Raw genomic sequence first — 24,901 nt, 5'->3', positions numbered from 1 at the left:
AGATCAACCAAGTCATTAATTGGACGTTTATTTTAGGCGATAGATTAAAAGAAAAGAAAAGCATCAAGTTGAGGCAGAATCGCAGTTCCCCGAAGCATAAACCCCCACAAAACCCTACCGTCAAATCCAATCTCTCAATTCCGAATGGCAAGTAGAAAAATGGGGAAAATTCCACAGGCTTTCAGGAGGGTAGCCGCTCAATCCCCAGCTTCGACTCTCCTCAAGCCGAAAACCTCTTCCGCTTTGCAGGCTGAGAAAGCCCCACCACCAGTTCCTCATTGGCAAAGGCAGAAGAAATTTTCCGAGAAAAGACCCGTCGCAGAGAACGATTTCGCAGCAAAATCTCCGTCGCTAATTTTCGAGTCTGCAAATCTCTCAGACGCCAAATCTCTTTTCAACTCCTTCATTTCCTCCACCCGGGACGCCCCTTCAGAAGCCAGCTTCTACAATTCAATTCTGCAGTCATTTGCTGCCGTTTCGTCTATCCAAGATTCGATCTTCTTCCTCAATCACATGGTCAAGAAGCACCCCCCATTTTGCCCCAATCGTTTTACTTATCATATACTTCTTAAGCAGGCTTGTTCGTCGGCAGATGAGGAGTCTCTCTCTGGTGTACACAATGTGCTCAACCTCATGACAAACAGCGGGTTTCCGCCCAATCAGGTGTCAACGGATGTTTCCGCGAGGGCCCTCTGCGAATGTGGACGAGAGGAGCATGCTGTCGAGCTGGTTAAAGAGCTTTCGACCAAAAATTTGCTTCCTGATACGTATACTTACAATTTTATGGTGAGACATTTAGTAAAGAACAGGTCTGTAAGTTCTGCAAATTCGTTTATAACTGATATGAAAGTGTTTGTTATAAATCCGGACCTTGTGACATACACTATAATGATTGACAATGTCTGTAACACGAAGAATTTAAGGGAGGCGATGAGGTTGCTAAGAGTGTTGAGTGAGGAAGGGTTCAAGCCTGATTGCTATGTGTACAATACAATTATGAAGGGCTATGCTCATTTGAGTCAAGGAGGTGATGTATTGGGAGTGTATAAGAGAATGCTGGACGAGGAGGTTGTACCGGATCATATTACTTATAACACTTTGATATTTGGATTGTCGAAATCGGGTAGGGTTAAGGATGCTAAGAAATTTCTGCAAGTGATGACTGAGAAAGGTCATACACCAGATGCCATTACTTATACTTCGTTGATGAATGGAATGTGCAGAGAAGGAGATGCGTTGGGGGCGTTAGCATTGTTAGGGGAGATGGAATGGCAGGGGTGTAGTCCAAATTCATGTACTTATAACACTTTGCTTCTTGGACTGTGTAAGGGCAGGCAGTTGAATGAAGGACTTAAATTGTATGAAATGATGAAGAAAGGCGATATAAAGTTGGAAACAGGGTCATATGGGACACTTTTAAGGGCATTGTGTAGGCAAGGCAGAGTTGCTGAAGCTTATGAGGTTTTTGATTACGCAATTGAGAGCAAGAGCATACCAGATATTGCGGCTTATTCAACTTTAGAAAGTACTCTTAAGTGGTTGAAGAAAGCCAGAGAGCAAGGTCTTGTTGTTTGACAAAAACTGGTCACTTCAAGTTTTTGTCTTTAAATTTTTGAAGGTTAGTAGTTATTGTTGGGTCGTTAATGATAACATTAGTTAATGTTCTTTGTCTTTTTTTCAATGAATATCGTGTCACGCTCCCTTACATTGGCCTTTTTCTTAAGTTTAAAATAGTCATGAAAGCAGATCGCACACTCTGTGATACTGATAAGGGAATTCTCTATTCTGAAATATTTCGTGTTGCCATATCTGAGAAGTTCGTTGAAATAAGCAGGCAGCATCATTTATCCGCTCCATTATCTTAAAAGACATTAATAAATCTGATATCATATTTTTGATTATGGGTGTTCATAGAAGTAGATGGCTTAATTGTTATGTCTTATAGCTGTCAGTCAATGGTGGTTATCAGGTTATCTGACTCCTGTGGATAATTTTAGGGGGTTGCATGATTTCAACCTATAAGGGGTGTTTCCTTTTAAAGATTAATAAGATGCATGATTGAGTATATTTATCTTCGTTACTGGTATTTCTCCAATCTCCAATCCTACCTTTTTAATGGGATATGAATCAAGCTAAATTAGCTCACACGATAGAAATTATCAAGGGCCTTTGGATATCCCAAAGTTGCAATCCATCTTAGTAAAACAATGACTTAGCCTATACTATATTTATCTATCTTGGCTAATCCTCAAATGTAAACGCCCCTAATAGTATAATTTGTATTTCAGCTGGAAAGTTGATTGCCGATGCATGTGTCATTACTAATTAGGTTACCCTGGACAAAGTAAATCTAATTTTTTTGACATACTATACTTGGATTCCGCTCATTTGACTATTAGCTTCATTACTATTGGGCCAAGTTTATTTTCATTTTAACATCCATATTTTGGTCCTGCCATTTAAGATAAGCTTTAATCACTGCATTCTGTTAAAAAAAAAATTGACTGCCTTAATGAGTTTATTTCTGGCTTCTTCTATAGGTATGTTAGATTATGTTGCTCAGAGTTGATTAAGAGAAAGTTTAGTTGGAAAAATTAAAAGCAATAGTTTACGAAGGTCCCACCATAACTGGAGAAAAGCGCCATGATAATATTTTTCTGACTGTTAATTGTATATTAGCAACCTAAGAAAATAAATGGCAATTTGCTCATGTGTGAGTTGTTTGTTCTAAATAGCTCATGTTATATGGGGATATTATATTGAAGTAATCAAGTACTCATTTAGAATAGGGCTAATCAATAGGCCTTTTTTCTTGTTTAAATGCTTCAATACATTTACATATGGTTCTTCTAATCCTCACAGAGATTCAAATGGAAAAATATTGCAGATGTTTTTTTTTTTTGTTACATTTACTTTCTGTGAATGTCTTGTATAAATATCACTATATCAGAATGACTGATTTCAGAATGAATTGGAGTATAGCTCATGTAACATATTTGTGCCATCTAAAATATTATACTGACCACAAATTGAAAACAGAACACCATCAAAATATCCTTAGCTACCTCCAGAAGCAAAAACTAGGCTTTCAAACATTGGATTTTGTTCTATTCAATGTCGCCTATTTGTTTCTTTAGCCAAATTTTTTTACCACGTAGGCCACTTTGAAGTTTATTGGGTGATTTTGGGGCAGATATTGCATCAGATTAATGTTCTGCCAGTTTCAATTCTGTGTCATGTGTCACTGCAAGTTAAAATGAAGATTGCATAACCTTTTCTTTTTGAGGTTGTCTTGGTGTTTGTTGGAGAATGAATAAAATCACTAGACGAATAAGTCTTAGCCTTAACATATTGTACAAATTTTCAAGTGGGGTTGATCATTTATGATAAAAACCGTGATGTATTAATAAGTGAGATGACTGTTTTGCAGGTTCATTATTATAGTGATATATCGACAATATTTACACTTGTGTAGAAAGCAAACTTGTTAGAAACTGTTGGGATTGAGATCGAACTCTATCTGTGACATATGCCAATGGATTGAAAGCATTGAGATACTTGTACAGTTTCAGTCTTTTTGAAGTGATGGATTTTTCTTGTATGTGTTGCATTACAGTAGCACCATATAGAGCATCTGCTATATCAGACTTTACTTGGGTGGTATTTGTAAGTCTAACCAACTCTGTAGTTTCAGCTTATATTCGTCTTCTTCTCCACAGACAATGCTCATACGGGCACATGCTTGATGTCTCTTGTTGCTGCAGTGTAATAAGCCATGAATTGCTCAATTCTTAGGCTCTATTTTTGTAGTGGAGCTGCAGAAATCTCATACTAGTTGTTTCTTGAAAGGTAGCCATCATATATAATCAAGTTGTTTCCATTTGATTCTTTGTATGGGGATAAGATTTTTGAATAATCTTTTACATATATATAGAAATTAAATGCCTCTGCCTATCTCTAACCATACAGTTGGATCTTTTCTGACCTTCAAACACATGCCAATGTCTCCACTTCTCTGTGCATCAACCTCACCAGCAGAGCCTTTTTGAGGATTATGATTTTAGTTTTGTGGTAAGTAATGAATGTTTTTGTCCTTAAAAAATAAAATCTACATTTATATATCAATCTTGTTCCCCATTTTACCTAAAGTTTTGGTTAAGTTAAATCATACCACTCCGAATCTATGATTGTTGGAGCTAATAATTGGCAAATCCACCAATTTCCAAGGAATGAGAATAGATTTGAATTTAAATCTAATGCCACATATTCTGAGTGCTTCCTTGTCTGCCTAACATAGCCTATCGTGCCAACTCATTTTCATTTCATATATATAACTACTCGATCATATTCTTGCTTTTACCAAACCCTATAGATCTATGCACCTAGCAATATTATTGATGTTAGATTTTTGGGGTTTGTTCAAGGTTTCTACTGTAATTAATTAGGCCGATTATGGGGTTCAGACAAACCAACGAGATTACTTGCTTACAAACAATATTCAGCTAATTTATGGTGCTCAGACAAACCAACAAGGCTACTTGTGTACAAAAAATCTCAAAAAAAAAATAAAAATAGTGGAGTACGTATTCCTGATGTCCCAAATTTAAAATTTCACTAGCGCCTCTATAATCTATGTCTTAATTAGTCTGTCACATATTTTTCAAGTGTGTTCTACCTCTCCTTAGGCTATTACAAGGCGAATATTATTACTTCATTAGACCCATCAAAATAGCTTCATTTCGATTAAAGAAAATTCATTTAATGTTCTTTGAAAATATAATTTATTATGGTATTATTTTATTTTATCTATATTTATTACTCCATACATTATCTGCATAAATATTAAATGAAGTTATTTTAGTAGGAAAAAAAAAAGATTAATACAATTCAAATTAACAAAGTAGATTATATTTTGGGACATCCCAAAAAGGAATAGATGATTAATTTTGTGGGATGAAGCTAGGGAGTATTATTTTAGAAATCATGTAATTCTCGTATGGCAGGATGCCATGTGTTTTTCGTGGTGTTAGGCATGAATTAACTTTCTAACCCAAATCCGAATAAGATTTATATATATATATTCATAAACAATTAGTAATTAGGTGACCGGGTTTCTCTGCCCCATAATTAGCAGCCATTAGCAATAGCAATTCAAGGTCGTACAATAATGTTGAAAGTCTTGCAAGTTACATATAATAAAATGGGAGTAGAATTGGTTGAATGAATCCTACTAATGATTGGGGAGGCAGACAGACAAAAAGAAATTCTAGTATTAGTCTATGGTCAATATTCAATGCATTTGCGTGACTGCTTTACAAATTATTCAAATATTAAACATTGTCCCTCCTGTTGCAATCACCCTAATCTTAAGAAAACATATTTAAGACTGCTGGATTGATTGTGAAAACCCCAACAAGTTATATTAAAAAAAATGCAAATGCAGAATCATTATTCATTCCACAAAGTGGCTGTCCCCTATAAATAGCATCCCCATTTGCATCTAACCTATCCACATTCATTTCTCTAAAAATGGCAGTCTCACAAATCCACATTAGGTCTATCAGCCTGCCTTCAAGGCTGCATCCCATCAACTCCACAGAATTTGAAGCTGAGGTAGAGAAGCTCAAATCCAGCCAAGCCTCAACCGTTGGTCTCACTTCAGACAGCATCATATCCGGGCTAGTGGGGCTGGCCGAGCTCTACAGCTCCATGGACGAGCTCACTCAAGCTCCATCGAGGATCGATGACGCCCTCGAGGGATCGGTGGAGCTGCTGGACTGCTGCAGCAGCATCAGAGAAGTGGTGCAGATGATGAGGGAGAGCGTCCGAGGCCTCCAGTCGGCCCTGCGCCGCAACTCCGCCCTCCAAAACGACGTCGCTTCCTACATGGGATCCCGAAAGAGGATGAGCAAATGCATCAAGAAGATCCTCAAAGCACTCGACAGGATTCATGCATCGAGGGAAGTGTACGCCCTCAGCGTTGCGGTTTTTAGGTCAGCCTTGCTCTTCTTCTCGTCGTCGGCCGTTAAGTGTGGCGGCTGGAATGTGGTGGCGAGGCTGCTGCTCAACAAATCTGCGGCTCATCACGGTGTCGTCAATGAGGTGGGGTGTGTGGATTTGGCTCTCAGCAATGCTGAATTTGATAAGCAGATGCTGCAAAGGGGCCTCCAAAATCTTGAATCTTGTGTTGATGGAATTGAGGGGGCTTTGGAGAGAATGTATAGGAACTTGCTGCGAACTAGGGTTAATCTTCTTAACATTCTCACAAATCATTTGTGATTTGTGTGTGATCAAGGTTCCCAAATTTTTGTAACTAATTATGTGGTTTCGAGATTTAATGACATATATGGATATTGGATAGTATATAACTCAACTTCTGTGCTTTTTTTGGTTTTGTTGGTCATGAGAAGTTGATTCTTGAAAGAAACATTGCAATATAATTAGCGTGAAAGTAAATCTGATGAGCTTAATTTGTATGTTCCAACTCTCCAAGCAACCATAATAGTGTGTATTTTTACAACTTTCATAAACAAAGCTCGGATAGCCAAATTGGAATAGTGCAATCCGAAATTAAACAAGTCTACTTAGAGGGTGTTTGACTGAGCTTATAAGCTCTTCAAAACAGCTTATAAGTTCTTTCAAAGTGTTTGACAAAATAAGTTTTTAAACAGATATAAGTTCCAATAGCTTATAAGCTCCCCAAAAAATAAGTTCATCTACCCCAACTTATTTTTTTATATTCTTACATGCAACAATCATTTTTCAAATGTTTTTCAACTATAATCTATTAGCCAAACACCCTCTTAATCTTTTCAAGAAAAGGAAAATCATATGCTTATATGTAAAAGCAAATCAAGAAAGTTAATCCCTGAATTTTCGTGTGTTCGTTCTTTTCTTTTTAGTCTTTATTGTATTGGTATTTGTCTGTTTGTAAGGACTCCTTATACATAGTTTTATTTGAACTAGCAGAAAGAACGTATGTTGTACGTGTAATTAATGTTATTTTATTTGATAATTTATCATTTTAAAAAATCTATTAATTCATTACTTTTATTAGATAATTTATTGGATGTATATATTTATTTATAAGCTTTATCAATAGCTATAGAAATATATCACATAGATTTAGTGTAAAATCTAATGAATTAATATATTCTTATAAATATATAATATGTAAAATAATTTTAAAATAAAATATATAATAGGGGTAAAATAGGCAATCCACAAATTGTGCCTTTCCTTAGGCTCTTTTTCTATTAGTATAAATAGATTAATAATGCGTACCATTGATATGAAACTGATCATGGATGAATTAATGTTTAAGTTCATGATCCATATTTTTTATAGATTAATTTATTTTTTATTTATATTTTTATTTGGAGATCGTGGTAGTGTTTCAATCGTTCATTTTTATCCTTTTCTTTTTCTATTTTGAGTTAGGGGATGAGTGATCAACGAAAATTGCATTCGAGATTTCTCCATTTATCCAGTGTTTCCCTTAATTTGGTCACATCTCGTTATCATACGATTTTCTTAATATTATATTAATGCGTCATTTATTTATATTGTGCATTTACACACGATATATATGTAATAGATCGTAAATGTATATTACATTAAAAAAAATCCAATATTGAAATATCATATTGAGAAGGAAGCTTGATTTTTTGCCTCAACTTTTAAGTTCTGCCCTTATAACTTGTGTTTTAGGAAGCCCGTTATCCTTTTGTTTTCGTCTTGGCCAAGCCTTTTACATTCATTTTCTTTTATCAAGCACTTACCTATCTGTAACGTCCCAATTTTCATAAACTTTGCAATCCAAAATTTAAAGAACTAATAGATAAAAATAAAACTTCTTGACTATTAAAATTTAAACTAATTTAGAAATCAATTTGCCAAAACTAAAGTATTATCATAAAAATAAAATAAAACTTAATAAGTTCAACTAAAATGTTCAATGTCAAATCCTTATCACTAGTCATTCTCCACTTCCATGGCCACTTCGACTTTGAAACTGCAAAACTGAAAAGATAAGGGGTGAGCATATTAAAAATATACTCAGTGAGGAACATAACAAATATCTATATATGTCACATATATAAATCAAATCACGTTATCATACTTGCAAACATACGCCAAGAGACCGGAGCCCCTTGACAAACATAATCATAGTTTGAGTCGATAGCTTAAGTCCCATGACCAAACACATACATAGATCAATGGCTTAGGTCCCATGATCGCACATAACATAGATCGATGGCTTAGGTCCCATGATCGCACATAACATAGATCAATGGCTTAGGTCTCATGATCGCACATAACATCATAGTCATAAGATGCACGTAAACAAGTAATCAACGCGATAATAAAAACATATATAACCATATGAATAAGCGTAAAATCCCTCACCTTAAAGTCGTAGGCAATTAAATAAAATCCGGAATGAGGGTCTTATAATAGCACCGCACCTAATCACATAAATATGATTACTTTAATATAGGCCTTACTAAAACTTTAACTAAAATTCTATAGACAAAATCAAACTAATATAATTGATTCAATAACAATGACTAAGACCAACACAGTAAATAACCATTACATTAGAATAGTTATGAAATAAAATAATTTCGAAGATATAATACAACTTAATTGAGTTCATAAATAATACGAAATCTGCTACTATTATTTGTGTAGTAAACTAGTAAAAAAAATCATATATTGTTAACCAATAAAACTATTAACAAATTGAAATAAAGATAAATCAAAATAAATAAGTAAAATAAAAATAAGAAAACAAAAGAAATACTTCTTCTTCCTAATTCTACAACCAGACGGTAGATATGCTCCACTAAGGCAAGTCAAACTTAATAAGATTTAATTAAGAAAATTTTATAGTGGCTCATATGGATGATCAGATAACTTAAAAGATCGATTTGTATCTCTGTAAAAATATATACAACTTACGTCAAAATCATCATATTAACTCTCACTTCACAATTTGATTTGATATGGGAAAATTCCAACATATAAAATAGACGAGAAAAAGATTGAAACCTTACCAATTTTGCTTGCTTCAAGTCTGCGTGTGTGCGTGATATAGGGTTTGAAAAATTGATCTCATATTTATACTAGTCTTTAAAGAGTTCTAGTTCTAATAATAATAATAATAATAATAATAATAATAATAATAATAATAATAATAATAATAATAATAATAATAATAATAATAATAATAATAATAATAATAATAATAATAATAATAATAATAATAATAATAATAATAGTCTAGATAAAATTAATGGTGCATATGTATATGTATCATGTAATTATTTTTAAAAATAAGCTATACAAGAAAATACCATTAATTAAACTTATAAAATAAATCTAAGTTATCGGGGTGTTACACTATCTTTAATAACAAACTATTTTTGCCCTCAACAAATTAACATTTTTTTTTTATCAATCCCTTTAAAAAAAGTACTTAAAATTATAAGCAACAAGTGCTTAATATAGTAATCCCAAATTAAGACGAGTGCATAATGTTTAGGAGAAAATATGGTAGTTCAAGTGCTTAATAAAACCCCAAAGGCTTAAAGACACAAATTATGAATTGAATGTTCAAAGTTCAAGTAATATCCCTTAAACAACAAAGTCCTTATTTAGGGTTCAATCCCCATCATCCTCTTTCCCCAATCTCAAAAGAAAATTAATAATCGCATGCACAAGGCCAAGTAGGGCTGGGAAAATATACCGAAAACTCGGTATACCGGCCATACCGTACCGTAAAATACCGCAAAATACCGAATTTAAGGTATACCGGTTTTTTTGGTAAGGTATGATACCGTACCGAAGATTTACGATAAGGTAAAGGTATGGATTTTCTAAATACCGGGGTATACCGGTGTATACCGATACCGCGGTATATACCGAAAAAATCAATAAATACCGTATTAAAGGTATATACCGGAATACGGTATGATACCGTATTACTGGTATACCGAATATTACTGCATATAACGGTGATGCGGTATCATACCTTATTCTGGTATACCTTAATATTTGGTATATACCGGTAATAAGGTACAATACCTTATTATGATATACCGCAGTTGTCCGTATATATTGGTATACCGAAAATCGTGGTATATATCGTATCAAAATCTATAGTTTTAAAATATATAATATTTATTTTTATGTTTATATTTTTAAAAATATTTATAAATTTTATAAAATGATGTATATAATCTATATTATGTGAATATATACAATTGTACATGAATTTATAAATATCATCAAATGATACAAAAATAAATAAAATATAGTATATAGTATAAGTCATACAATAAAATAAAATTGTTTATTTTGATATTATAGTATTGTTATAATATATAACTAAAATTATTGTTTTACAATAGATTATACATCTAACTTATAATAGTTACATATATAATAGCATAGTTATAATATTAGTATTATATTATAAATAATATTACGTCTAACATATAAATTATAAGTAACTTATAACATCTATATAATTTACTATATATTACATGAATGCATACAAGTATGCGAACATAAATATCATCAAATGATATAAAAATGAATAAAATATAATATAGTATGTAAGTTATATAATTTAATATAACTGAATTATTTATATTGATATCATAACACAGTTATAATATAATATTCTATATTATATAACTAAGATTATTGTTCTACAATAAATTATACATCTGACGTGTAACATCTATGTATATAATAGCATAGCTATAATTAATATTGATATTATATTATAACTTAGATTACATCTAACTTATAAATCTCATATAACTTATAACATCTATATAGTATATACTATATAACTTATAAATTTATAAATATCATCAAATGATACAAAAACAAATAAAATATAGTATATAGTATAAGTTATACAATAAAATAAAATTATTTATTTTGATATTATAGTATAGTTATAATATATAACTAAAATTATTGTTTTACAATAAATTATACATCTAACTTATAATAGTTACATATATAATAGCATAGTTATACTATTAGTATTATATTATAAATAATATTACTTCTAACATATAAATTATATGTAACTTATAACATTTATATAAATTACTATATATTACATGAATGCATACAAGTATGCGAATATAAAGTACGGTATACCAATTGAATTTTTTCGATTTTGATAATACCGATTATTTTGGTATACCGTTAAAGTACAGTATACCGTGAAAGTACGGTATACCGAAATTCGGTAAGTCTCGAGATGCTTGTCCCACGTGTACTGTCTCATGAAGTCGATGATACCAAGAACAAGCTCGTTCTTCTCTTCATCCACCCCAACCAGTAGTGAGTAATCCATAACATCTACAGACTGCATTTCCATTAATATAATCAAATTAGGAGGCGAAAGGAAAGGAGATAGATACTATGTGTACAATGCCAGGATCTAAATTCATCAAGAGAAAAAGTATGCACAAACTTACAGCAAGAAAAGCAGTATCATTCCAGACTGCTCTTTCCAATATTCTCTTGGCTTTGTTTCCAACAAATATTGGAGAAGTGGGCATTGCTTCAATCAAGTTCTGATCCAATAAAACCTTGTTGCTCCCAGAAGTATCGGGATTATACCGTGACCTGGAGGACCCTTTAAGATCATAAAGTCGAGACAGATTTCTCCCGAAAAGGAGGTTCTCCATAACAAGAAAGTCCATTTTTGATTCCTTCCCTCCTTTCTCTAGTCTGGATCCAACCTTTTCAAAAGAAAACCCGAAAATCATCAATGGTGTTTTATGCCAACGCAACTAATAGAAAATCTCTTGTCTCATTATGAGATTTCATATCCATTATTAGTTAGAAAAATCCAATAAAGAACACTGACAATATCAGATTTCAAAACAGAACCTTTTACTCGACGCATAATCGTGTGTGTAAGCTTTCATGTGTAATATGAAAACCTTAATACATCTGTGTGATAATGTATACTGTGAGTTAGGGAGGGAGGGAGAGAGAGAGAGAGTCTAGGTTATTATGTCAGAGATGATGGCAAACTTAGTTGCTTAGACATACCTGATAGATTCCAAGAATCTTAGCAAGGCACGTTGGACTTCCAGAGGCAATTGATTCAGAGAGATATTTAAAATATCCAGGTGCAAATTTAATGAACGATTCCAGCTCTGTCTTAGTCACTTGCTTAATGATGAATCGATCATCCAAAGTCTTTGCAAAAAAGACATTGCTCTTACCACCTTGAGCACCCCACTTCTTACAACGGCTAAGAGATCTAATGAAATCAACTTCAGATGGACAACACATCCTCCTCAAGGCGTCAAAACGCTTTGCAAAGTAACAAGTGACAGTGTATTTTACCTGTCCAAGGGGTCCATCAACCTCGAAAGACACCCTGGCATGTGACGCTTTCGTGTGTAAGAGAGGATCCAAGGGAAAGGGCAAGGAACTTCGAGAAGTTGTGAGGGATAGAAATGTCTCATCGTTTGGGCCAAAACTTTTTGAAGATTCCAACATCATTTCATGGAAAGAGTGAGACTGGGGGAGATTCAGAGAGTCGAGGGACTGCGTAGGAAGCAGAGAGTCAACACCGTCCCTTTGTCTCTCTGCCTCATTAGATAGTTGATGAGCATAATCATCTGAAAGCAGAACATAAGATATAATACTGGTAGGTTCGTCATCATACAATGGAACAACAATGTCATTAACTCCAACAGGCAGGAGCAACCTGGCCCCACTTTGGAGCTCAGATCCCAGATATGATGAAATGTACACAGGAGCATAATCACTTAGTGTATCCAGTTTATGCGAACTCCCCGGGATCAATGATCTATAGAAACTCATAAATGGCATCCCCAACCAGCTTACAGTTTCCTCTGTATTATTAGAATTTTTGGAAAATTCAGTGGATGGCAGATCCTCTCCATGGTTTTCTTGGTCCAGCTTTTCTGAAAGTCCCGCAGTGGGTGACTTATCATCATCAGATAAATTATTGTTCTTGGTGATCCCGAAACCTAGATTATTTTCGCCAGTCCATGCTGCATCCAGAGACTCTGTCAAACTAAAGGGAACTTGCCCATCAGACAGGGATCTCCGAAGACAACGATCAGATTGCACAATATTAGATTCATCTCTGGTTTTCGTTCCAGCAAAATCACTGACAAAAAATGAAGTAGTTCTTTGATGGAGTGCCAAAACATGATGATTTCCTTGTTGATCACTTAGACCATGCCTGTGACGGACTTTCGCAGTTTTTGAATTTGCAGAGACAGAACCAGAACCACCTATGGCTTTGCCTGTTTTAACTGGGACTGCTACTTCCAAAAGATTCTCATTAACAGCATGTTTCTGAACAGTTTCTGGATTCCTAACCTCCACATCATCTTGTAGCGTCTTGTTATCTAAACTATCTGCATATATCAGGCGGTGGTCCCAAACATAACACCGAAATACAAGTTGCCTTCGGAGTCTATTGATCTCAAGAATGTCAATGGCTGGTTGTCCTTTCTTTGGTTCCTTGTTCACAATATTCCGAAGATACCCCTGCATGGTTACAAGCATCTCTCAACACCCACAGTACCCAATGTAGTCCGACAAAGAAAGATAAAAAGAACTCGCTGCTCCTTCTATTCAGTCTATCTACAAATACACATAGCATAACTTCCCCCTAGACATCCCATAAAAAGAACACTAAAGGCATATGGAAGTAGATGTCGGAAAATAAATTATATCCCTGACCCCTCTCTAGTCGAAAAGGCAAGAGTTGGTGCAATGCATCCATCTCACTCACTGGAAACTTATGATGCACAAGCAGAGGATTAAATGGTTCTATTTTACCAAAAGAGTAAGCAAAGTGTGACTATGTAGGAAGATTAATCAAGTTTACCTTTTTCCTCCACAGATAATTCATATCAGTTATATATAGAAGCATAAACAAGATTTACACTTAAAACTCGGTGTGGATAATATGAAAGGACACTTCAAAATGACACCAGACCTCGAATTCAATTTTTTCTTCATGCAATGTCACTTCAAGATCTGCTAGGTGATGTGCTGATTGAGGAACATTTATGCCATTACTGAGCATACTTGAGCAAGATTTTCCTTCTACCAGATGACGCAGAGCATTAAGCACTTCGGAGAACAAAAGCTCGGCCTGAGAAGCCACCTGTTATATAAGGTAGAGAGATGAAGAAGGTTCTAAGATTGATATCACCGATGAATGAAAAGAAATACAGGAAACAAGCAAGCTGGTTTCACCTCATTCACTTCTCTCTGTATCCACTCCTGACTTTCATAATTGAACTCAAGCTTTGAAGGTGGCAAGTATACTGAGTGAACATCAATTGATGCATAACGAAAGCAAGCAACCATGTTACCAAATCTGCACGTAACATAACATCATAAAGCATGCAAAATACGCAGCAAGCATTAAAAAGTTCAAATGCAGTTTGCTATTGTTATTTAGTCTTCATGGATGGCCAAGAAAAGCAACCCATCTATCGAGCACATCTTTGAGATTTAGAAGAAAGGTAAAAAAGCCACAGAAGCAATAACATTGCTCATTCGAGCAAATCTTATTAGCCTAATTGATCTCAAAGATCCCAAATTTTACTATGATGTTACAACGACATAAACTGAATATGGTGAAAGTTAAAAAAAGACTATAAGGTGTTTGGCTGAGCTTATAAGCTCTTCAGGATAGCTTATAAGTTGTTTAGGAGCTTATAAGCTCATTCAAAGTGTTTGGCAAAATAAGCTCCTAAACAGCTTATAAGCTCTAAAAATAAGCTTCAAGAGCTTATAAGCTCCCCAAAAAATGAGTTCCTCTATCCCAATTTATTTTTTTATAATCTTATATGCAACAATCATTTTATAATATTTTTCAACTATAACTTGTTATTTTCATCATATATCATTTCACGTTCATTTCTTTCGATTTTCTCTTTGTAAAAAATATTTTCTCTCTCTAGCTCATAAGCTCAATTATCCAAACACTTTGACAACTTATAAGCTCTTAAGAAAATACATCTAATAAGCTCTTGAAACATCTTATAAGATGTTGGAGCTTATAAGCTTAGCCAAACACCCTCTATATGTATTCATGATCCTTAAGATGAATATAACAGATATCATACCCATAGAACCGAAGACAATCTCTATGTAAAGAATGCCCACAACTTGCCACTCTGCTAGCAGCAGCATGATTTGAAAAGCTAAGCTCCAAAAACTTTCCAAAGGACAGTCCCCAGGCAGCATCAGACATTACAACTCTTCGAGTTGCAGGAGGGAAGCCATTAGCTCTGGGGCACTTCAGGCAGCGGTGCCACATCCAAATCTTTCCATCCTTCTCACCAGGTAAAAGAATTTCTGCCAGTTTCTTAACTGAGATTGTAAGGGTACCTTGTCGATGAGTATAGCATTGAACATGGGCTTCTGCAGGCATCTCACATGAGCGGCAACTATAATTCTGCCACAAAGTTAGGTACTCAGTAAGAGTCAACCCTAAGAGCATATCTAGGAATGCGTACAATAGCAACGTTTCTCTATTACCAATTCAAGAAGAGCAAGATACCTGATCAAACAAATGATCTCGTAGGAAACGACCCAAAGGCTTGTCAAAGTTCCCGTAGTATTTGATTCGGAAAAGATGGGATCTTTCACAGACAGTTCCCTTCCACACACATCGTGATGATAACGAAACCAAGATACTCTGATGGTCTGAAGGAGTAGGCTGGAAGTCTTCATTTAGTGTAGGTTGTTCCTCAAGAATTTGTTCTCCATTAACTTCAAAAGATGGTGGAAGTGAAACACTCCTATTATGGTTATGGTCATTGTTAAAGAGATCGCCTTGCAAGATTTTGACGTCTGAATCCCCAAAATCACTACTGATATGGCAATCTCCGGTAGCAGTTAATCTCTCTGCATCTAAAATATTTGCTTCGGGAGACCAAAAGAACTCTTCGAAGCCTGTTTCTTCTGATCCATGCCAAGGTGAGTGGTCATTCAATGAGTGCTGAAAGCCTTCGGTAGAAAATGATGGCGGGTCAGTGTAGTGAGAGCTCATAATAGCAGAAAGGTCAGGCGTCTTTGCATATTCATTTACAGGAGTGGATGGAGTCGAAAGTTTAATGAGTTCTGAACTAGGCACACTGACCGACCTAAGTGGTTCATCAACAGTTTGAGGCCCAGGAGTTTTCTCATTCTCTGGGACCGTAAAACCAGGTATAGTAGAGATGGACCTGTCAATCTTTGAAGGCTTATCTGGAAGTGCCACAGTGATTGGAGCATTTACAGGAAGTTCTGGCAGAGAGGCACCTTCATCAGCTAGAAAAGATGTCTCCAAGGCCAGGTGATAAGCCGCAAAAATTCCATATTGCACAACATGCTTCACTTTCTTCAAGTCATCACCATTGGCACCTCGTAGGAGTATCTAGAGGAATAAATGAGATATAGTATTAAATTTTCATTGGACGTAGAAACAGATTTTAAAGTTCCCAATGTAATCGTGGAGACATATTAAATTTTTCATCGAGAAAAGTTAGACAATAATACTGACTTTCAGAAAATGCACCATAAGTTTATATAGGAAATTTAAACGAGAAAAGTTAGAACAGCATTTGCCACTATAATTTCTAAAACATTTAGCCATGCAATACCAATGTCGAATATAATGCTATCCAATTTATTGGTAGTGACAAACTCACCGTGCAGCCTAGTGGTTTTGGACAACCTTCAAAATACATCAGTGTCTTTACCAGCTTTTTTCCAGCCTGACAAGAAGAGCCATGCTCTTCCACAAACTTCTCAACATGGAATCTGTCACAATATCCTAATTTTGGGGATGTCAGATGATCAATTGAAGGAACTATCTGGCTGCCAGTGCACCGGGCTATGCGCTCCAATAGCGGTTTTTTAATATTCAAAACGAGTGATATATTTTTTGCCCTCAACAAATTAACATTTTTTTTATCAATCCCTTTAAAAAAAGTACTTAAAATTATAAGCAACAAGTGCTTAATATAGTAATCCCAAATTAAGACGAGTGCATAATTTTTAGGAGAAAATATGGTAGTTCAAGTGCTTAATAAAACCCCAAAGGCTTAAAGACACAAATTATGAATTGAATGTTCAAAGTTCAAGTAATATCCCTTAAACAACAAAGTCCTTATTTAGGGTTCAATCCCCATCATCCTCTTTCCCCAATCTCAAAAGAAAATTAATAATCGCATGCACAAGGCCAACTGCCAAGTACTAATAACTTTTGCCAATAGAGAATACTGATTAAGCTATACCACATTTAAAAGTCATAAAATATAGCTTAAGGGTGTGTTTGCTTTTTATCCATCTAAATGGAGGGATAACAAAAATTTATACCTTTAAATGTCTTCTTTCTTATCCCACATTTTACGCAAAAGAGAAGTTCATCATTTTTCTTTTCTTATTTTCACTTCAAGGAGTGATAATATTATCACACCAAAATGGAGGGATAATATTATCCCTCCTTGAAGTGAAAATACGGAATAAAAAAATGGTGAACTTCTCTTATATGTAAAATGTGGAATAAGAAAAGAGACATTTAAAGACATAAATTTTTGTTATCTCTCATTTTTCTATCCATCAAAGTGAACGCACCCTAAATATATATTATGCATATGGAGATATATGTCATGTAAAAATCTTATGACTCACCGAATATATATACCCTAAAAGTTAAGTTTAATTCTAAATTCCATCATTGTAATGCTTAGAAAGAAGAATACATCAATAAGCTTTCATATATAGTATATACTCACTTCGTTATATTACAAATATCTCACTTTTCATAAAAAGATGTTTCATTATAAATGTTTTCATTTATTTTTGGCAATATATTCTCTCTCTATACTTAATATTTAAATAATTTTCATCAATTCACTTTATCTATTAATTACACATTTTTTAATCTTTATATCCAAAAGTAATGAGATATTTGTAATGGGACGGAGGGAGTATATAATTTTGAGGAAAAAAACAAAGTGAATTAAATTTGGTGCAATTATTTGACAGTCTGTGATGCATTGCATAATGGATATTAAAAGAGAACCTAGGATTTGGGCAAATTGGGTACAAATACGGACCATCATATGAAAAGGAATATTAATAATGTCATGTACGGGTCACATGGCCCTGCCCGTAAAAAGGATGATTTTGCCCGGATATCTAGCATTCTAAATGGGTCGGGTCAATCTGTTCGACACAAAATTAATTGTCATGTTTAGTTTCCCTCCTTTAACAAGACATCATAATTATGATTCTGTGTTTTTTATTTATCTCAACGCTGGCGTTAATCCACCTTTAATTACATATTTTGTCCGGGCGGCATAGCAATATTGAAACAATAAATCTACGTGGCTATAAATCTATGCAGCCACATTGTGGCCACCCACCCACTAATATAATAAGGAAAACTTTGATTTATTTAATTTATTTTTTAAAATAAAAATAGGATTTAGTTATTTTACTATATTCTCTAAATAGGCTACGTGATTTTTTAATTAGCTAGCTAGCTAGTTATTCACAAAATCAAGTTGCTCTTAATAACTCAGAAGATATTATAATTAATAAAACTTGATTCTCATAATTGCAGCTTAATTCGAGAATGAATCAGTACATGCAGCATGCACGAATATTTTAATAGTGGTGTATTGATGAGCGATGACGATAGATTGGCCGAGGAAAAGTACTGTTTACTTAACAATCAATTAGTGGTATTGTTAATAATTTTGAAAAATGATTGTACAGAAAATTTATCATCAACATATTGTATCATTTGAAGTTTAAACTCTATTGCTTTTAATTGTTTAGATGTTTTAAGTTCGTTTGAACTTATAAATAGTCACTCCCTGTCTCCCCAACACAATTTAATAATATATTTTTTTCTTAGAATGTATCCAATGAAAGAGGAGTGATGGTTGAAACCAAGATCTCTTTCTTAGAATATATCCAATGAATGACCACTCCACAAATTGAGGTTTACTAGAGAGGAAGCTCATTCCGGTAAGATGCAGTACTGTTCACCAGCTGTAATTATTACTCCATTCTTTAGGTTAAATAATATTTCTTCCATCTACGAAATGAGTACCCATATGAAGTGGCATGAGTTTTAAGAAATTGACTAAGTGTGTATGAGTGAAATATATAAGGGGTCCACTTTTATTGTGAGTGAATTGTATGGAGTACATACACTTATCAAAAAATGAAATGGGATCAATTGGTGGATAGATTAAAAAGAAAATATAAATACTCATTTTGTGGACAGAGCGAGTATTACTTTACAGTCATATTTTTGCATCGAATTGTAAAAATGGTACGATTCTTGAAATATTCGAAAAGCCACGAACCTTTCAAACAATGGCAGATCTAGCTAAGGGGCACTGGAGGCATTGAGCCTGTTGGAATTTATAAAAAAGTTAATGTATATATATAATTTTAAATTTAATAAATTATATATATTTTTTTCTAGTGTAGTATTGTTTTTTGTACGAGAGTTAACTTGTTTTCCCCATATCATTATTGATATTTAATTTAATTTCGTAATATATTTAGTGCTAATTCTTAATAACATATTTACTTATGAGCAATACAACTTTTTCTTATAGGTAAAAGATGTACTAGTTTTTTATTCTCTAGCATATCCTAAGGTAATATGTATACAAATCCCTCATTTGAGCTTTGTCTACTATTATGTTTCTCTAGCATTTAATCATTGTTTATTGTGGAGTAGTTTAATTTTATATTATTGCACGATGAAGAATCAAAGTTCAAATTCAGTAAAGCTTTGTTCGCAGTTCTTTGCACCCAATTAAAAAGATTTGCAATTAGGACCCAGTTTGAACTTTGTTATATTGTTAGGGGGTTTTTGCAAATAAAATCACGAATAATTTTAAATTTGCAATTTTAACGTGACTTTTAAAGTGTGGCGAATTAAATTATAATCTTTTCAATTTTTGCAATTTCGTCTCCTCAATTTTTTCCGGCCATCGGAGTGATGAGTTGGAGCTTATGTGAATTATTTTTTTCCACGTAATTAATTTCTAACTAAGATTAAATTGCTGACTAAGATTAAAACAAAACCAAAACCTAATTCTTTTATTTTACTTCTTTTTCGTCTTTTATAAAAATATATTTGATGTGTATCTTAAGTTAAAGATCATGACAAGATCTTCAATTTGATTTAAAATTCATTAAATATGAATTTGAAATAAATAATTTATTATAATTTAAAATTTTAAAGTGATTATTTTTCTCTCTCCTATCTCTTTTACAATATTCTTTATTTTTTTTCTCTTTCTCCTTATTTTGTTATTATATTATTTCTATTTGTATCTCTTTCTCCTACAAAATTTATATATCTTCTCTTATCTTTTGATTAAAAAAATATAATATTTATTTGTTGAATTATTTTATCAAAGCATAAATTAAAATATTTAAATTAAAAATATTAATTAAAAAATATAATGCACAATTATCAACAAATATCGAGACAATATTATAAAAGTATTTATTAATTTTAATTTTAATAGAAAATAATAATCAATAACAAAAAACTTTCGGTAAATTTAATTATTATTATACAATACTCATTGAACTTAATATTATACTCCTACTCATTAAGTTGATAAAATTATTACTATACACTATTTTAAATCAAATCCTAATATTTAAATTAATATATTTTTTGTTATTAATTAATTTGATTCATAATAATAATATTTTTACATAATTTCAAATTTTAAAAATAAATAAATATATCGTGGCCGTGCATCTCACGGGAGGGCGTACTAGTTTAAGGAAAATGGGGGATACTGAAATAAGTTTGACGAAAAAGAATAAAAATAAAAGAATTAGGTTTTGATTTTATTTTAATCTTAGTCATCAATTTAATCTTAGTCAGAAATTAATTACGTGGAAAAAAATAATCCTCATAAGCTCCAACTCATCACTCCGGTGGCCGGAAAAAATTGAGGGGACGAAATTGCAAAAATTGAAAAGGTTATGACTTAATTCGCCACACTTCAAAAGTCGCGTTAAAATTGCAAATTCAAAATTGTTCGTGATTTTATTTGCAAAAACCCCTATTTTTAGATAAATGGAAGAATTTTATACGAAAGTTTATCCTATTGTGGATGTTTAATCTTCAATATTAATGGACCTAGCTTTGTCAAATTAAAAGAAGATAAGATAAATGATATGAGGTAGTGTTGTAACTGCCTTTTTTAATAATGTTGTGATGTAATTTAAACAGTGATATGATTAGGTTATAACGTTATTTATTTGTATTTTAAATTTAAAAATTATTCTTAAAATTTTAAATTATACTACTAATTAGTTGGATAAAAACTTTGAATCCGCTATTGCTTTAAAAGAGAGTTGCAAATATGGTCTGTGACGATATCTTCATTCTTGGGAAGATGAAGTGGACTGCCAAAGTTCAGAGTAGATATTCGGTCAATTAAGAACGTTAATTTAACTTGAATAACCCATAAAATAAAATAAAAATTGACTAACGGGGTGGTCAAACAACAGTTAGTCAAATGAATTTAATTATTTGATTTTTCGAGACTTATTTGATTCAATATTGATTATGAAGAACAATATGTTATAGAGGTCTCTACTATAAGAATCTATCTGTATCTTAATCCTTAATTTAAAAATAGTTCGAAATCAATAAAATTGACTTGAAAATAATCCAAGATCCATAGAATTAGACAATTTTGCAACTTGAAAATAACCCAAGACCCATGAAATTAGACGATTTTGCAAAGACTTCAAAATCGAGCTCAATTAATTGACATCCCATAAATAAATACGAAGAGAAATAAATATGAATAATGGAGGGAATGATGGCACGATCCCAAGTATAGAGAAATAAAAACGAAGAATTTAATTGCAAGGTCCAGCAAGCTAACTTCTAATTTACTCAACCGATAACTGAAATCGGTTATGCTGGAGAAATAATAATTTCATGAAATTTATGCGTTGGGCCACGTGTCATGTGACAAGACGAATTGATCTTTTAGTTAGGTATTCACAATATCAAGGTGCTCTTAATTTTTATTTCCCAAAAAAAAGGTGATCTTAGTTTTACTTTTGAGAATGTATGTAACCGAGGGCATCTCAAACCATAAACTAGATATTCATAATACTTTACTTAAAAAAAAAAATAGTTCATTCATAAAACTAGCTCATATTCTCAAACTAGCTTATGGATATACCATATTTATTCAACCTAAAGATAAAATTGAGCATGGAATCAATCCCAACAACAAAAGATAAAAACATAAATTAACATAAAGAATTTATGTGGTTCGATTGTAAAACGTCCATGGAAGTCGCCGGAGAAAATTCAATATCAGTGGTGAGAGATTACAATTACAATGATCTAATTGTCAAAACAGAACAATAATCACTTTAAGTGTTTTCAAAAAGAGAACTATATGTTACGAAATTTAAAAATGAGCATTATAACTTTCATATTTACATTTACACTCCTATTTCGGACCCAAAATCAATTATTTGGGCTTTTGGTGTCACCTGAAACCTGTTGCTGACGTGGTCGCGCCATGTCACATTTTTGGCCAATTTTTTTTTCCCTTTTTTGTATTATTGATTTTTAGTACATGCGTTTCAGCCTTAGAAATTAAAATTTATTCATTTTCAATTAGAATTTTTTCTAATTAGATATGCTTAATTAATTTGAACAGATTTCTTTATATTATTATTGAGACAATTTAACATATATAGTTGATGTGTTAAATAATAACATTTTTTTATAAATATTAAGTGTAAAAAATATTTTCTAAAAATGCGTAATTTCAAAAAGAGGAAAAAATATAATTTTATTTTTCTTTTGGGTTGAAATGTGCTAAAAAATTGATAATACAAAAAGAATAAAATTTGTCAAAAAGGTGACTCGGCACGATCACATCAGCAACGGGCTTTAGGTGTGATCAAAAGCTCAAATAATTGGTTTTGAGCCCGAAATAAGAGTGTGAATGTAAAAAATAGAATTTATAGTCTTCATGGTCAACTTCCATAACATATACTAGTTTCTTTTTGAAAACACTGAAAGTTACAATTCTATTTTAACAATTAGCTCCAATTACAAGAGATGTCTGTAAAAATAATCAAATTCTATTTTAAAACCCCCTAAATCTACACATGAGAGTCTTATTTATAGATTAATTGCCAAAATAACCTAGCTCTAAGGCCCATTAATTCATGCGATTGGGTCCGCATCTTATTACAACAATCTTTATTTTGAAGTTGAACCAAAGTTGGCGCTTAACATAGATGTCAAAGCTGAGTTATTGGAGTTGGGCTATACCAGTCAAGACTAAGTTGACATGCCTTTGAAGGTAGATTCATCACGAATCGAATCACATAAATCTTTATGTTGTTAGTTAGCGATTTATATTCTTCCTTTCGATGATTGCGATTATATTTGTTATTAATTTTCTAACACTAAAAATCAAAATCATCTTATATGTATTTGACTATCTAACCTGAATAAAAATTAATTACTAAACGATCTTGCAGAAAACTTGAATATTAAATATAATTAAACAATTGACAATCTATAAATAGAAAGAAAAAAAAAAGAAAAAAAAAGGTGAGAATAAGACAAAAGAGGCGGTCTCTATCTTGTGTTGACATGGACTGATGGCTGGATTCAAAGTAAGGGATAAAATAAATTTGATTGATATATTTATTTATTTTATCTTATTTTGGTTGCAACTTCCAATTTACTCAACCTATAACAGAATGGGTATGTAATAATTTCATGAGAGGTATGAATTGAAGTGGGCAATGCGTGACGACGGGCTACGTGTCTTGTGAGAAGGAATTTTAAAGAGCAAAATGGAATTGGTGAATTATTGGATGACCTAAATTTGATGGACTTCCCTCAAGAAAGTGAATAAATGGGAGGGACGTGCACATGCACATGATATTTAACCCACAACAAAAAGTTGGGACACGTGGCGACTGAAGAGTCGGCCACTCACGTTTTCCAAATGTATGGGGGTTGCAGAATGGAGTGAACCAACTCTAACTTCCTTCTGGTGGGACCCACCTCCCGGCTCCCCACTACCTAGCGATAATGCCATTTTTTTAATATTAAATTATTTTTTGGAGTATAAATTAGTAATATTTATTGTTACACACTTTTTCCCATCCCTATAAATTAATTGATTGCAAATTAATGGTTGAAACTTTTTTATTTATTAATTCGTATATATTGATTGTATTAATAGATGTACGTGGAATACTAGATTTACTATTTGGAAATGCATGTTCATTACTAGCGGTTAATATATGTATTATAACAAAATCCGTAATTATAGTGTAAATAATTTTAAAATACACCAAATATATATATATATATACACTTTCTATACGTACATTTTTGTAAATTATATTCAGTATCTTTTGAAGTTCTGTACATAAGACTGACTTGGATGCAATAGTAGTATCATTTATTTGGTGAGAATGTGTTATACGTAGACATGATCTTGTCCACAGAATTGGCTCATCAATTAGAATACTTCTCCCTCTTAAAATAATAAGCAATAACCTTTTTCCTTTTTCTCTTTTTAGTGTTGGGAACTTGAGACGAGTAAGAAAATTGTATTATTAAAATCTACTCTAGGCTCCAGCTCTCCAATATATTTATAATAATTTTAGAAAAATGATTGAGCCACTCATCCACATAAGCAATATTATTTTTCCCGCAAAACTTAATATAGATCTCTCTGTCCCTCACCAAACACATTATGCGTTCCTTTCAAATTAAAAAAAATCGATTTTTTTGTCATTGTTCGAACATTGG

At 32.7% G+C, this 24,901-nt stretch overlaps 3 protein-coding genes and 1 long non-coding RNA gene across 7 annotated transcripts; 2 read left to right on the top strand and 2 right to left on the bottom strand.

The window, feature by feature from the left end:
• Nucleotides 1-49: 49 nt before the first annotated feature.
• On the top strand, nucleotides 50-4,168 carry LOC131012999 (pentatricopeptide repeat-containing protein At2g17670). 4 transcript variants are annotated; one of them, XR_009097554.1, is made up of 3 exons: nucleotides 50-1,618; nucleotides 3,720-3,849; nucleotides 3,970-4,168. XR_009097554.1 is itself a non-coding variant. In XM_057940999.1 (2 exons), the coding sequence occupies exon 1, from the start codon at nucleotides 145-147 to the stop codon at nucleotides 1,573-1,575; it is 1,431 nt and encodes a 476-aa protein (XP_057796982.1). In that variant the 5' UTR covers nucleotides 50-144; the 3' UTR covers nucleotides 1,576-1,618; nucleotides 3,720-3,961. The 4 variants fall into 4 exon arrangements, 2 of the variants coding, with proteins under 2 accessions (XP_057796982.1, XP_057796981.1); XR_009097555.1 differs by lacking the exon at nucleotides 3,970-4,168 and adding an exon at nucleotides 3,431-3,666 and having other exon boundaries at nucleotides 3,765-3,961; XM_057940999.1 differs by lacking the exon at nucleotides 3,970-4,168 and having other exon boundaries at nucleotides 3,720-3,961.
• On the bottom strand, nucleotides 3,522-4,080 carry LOC131013030 (uncharacterized). Its single transcript, XR_009097564.1, has 2 exons — nucleotides 3,986-4,080; nucleotides 3,522-3,815 (listed from the first exon to the last, which is right to left on the bottom strand). It is a non-coding gene; the product is annotated as an uncharacterized LOC131013030 (long non-coding RNA).
• A 1,361-nt stretch (nucleotides 4,169-5,529) lies between the features above and the next one.
• On the top strand, nucleotides 5,530-6,279 carry LOC131009891 (uncharacterized). The gene has a single exon (XM_057937294.1). It carries the CDS (start codon nucleotides 5,530-5,532, stop codon nucleotides 6,277-6,279), a length of 750 nt encoding a protein of 249 aa, XP_057793277.1.
• A 121-nt stretch (nucleotides 6,280-6,400) lies between these two features.
• Nucleotides 6,401-24,179, bottom strand: LOC131009890 (1-phosphatidylinositol-3-phosphate 5-kinase FAB1B-like). Its single transcript, XM_057937293.1, has 10 exons — nucleotides 24,146-24,179; nucleotides 16,737-17,008; nucleotides 15,605-16,462; nucleotides 15,168-15,499; nucleotides 14,290-14,413; nucleotides 14,027-14,197; nucleotides 12,091-13,572; nucleotides 11,508-11,774; nucleotides 11,202-11,395; nucleotides 6,401-6,416 (listed from the first exon to the last, which is right to left on the bottom strand). Exons 1-10 carry the CDS (start codon nucleotides 24,177-24,179, stop codon nucleotides 6,401-6,403), a joined length of 3,750 nt encoding a protein of 1,249 aa, XP_057793276.1.
• Nucleotides 24,180-24,901: the final 722 nt, after the last annotated feature.

This window comes from Salvia miltiorrhiza, chromosome 2 (assembly GCF_028751815.1).
Source record: "Salvia miltiorrhiza cultivar Shanhuang (shh) chromosome 2, IMPLAD_Smil_shh, whole genome shotgun sequence".
In the NCBI taxonomy this organism is placed as follows: domain Eukaryota; kingdom Viridiplantae; phylum Streptophyta; class Magnoliopsida; order Lamiales; family Lamiaceae; genus Salvia; species Salvia miltiorrhiza.
Note: the sequence above shows the minus strand (reverse complement) of the source record. Positions and strands in the feature narration are given on the sequence as shown.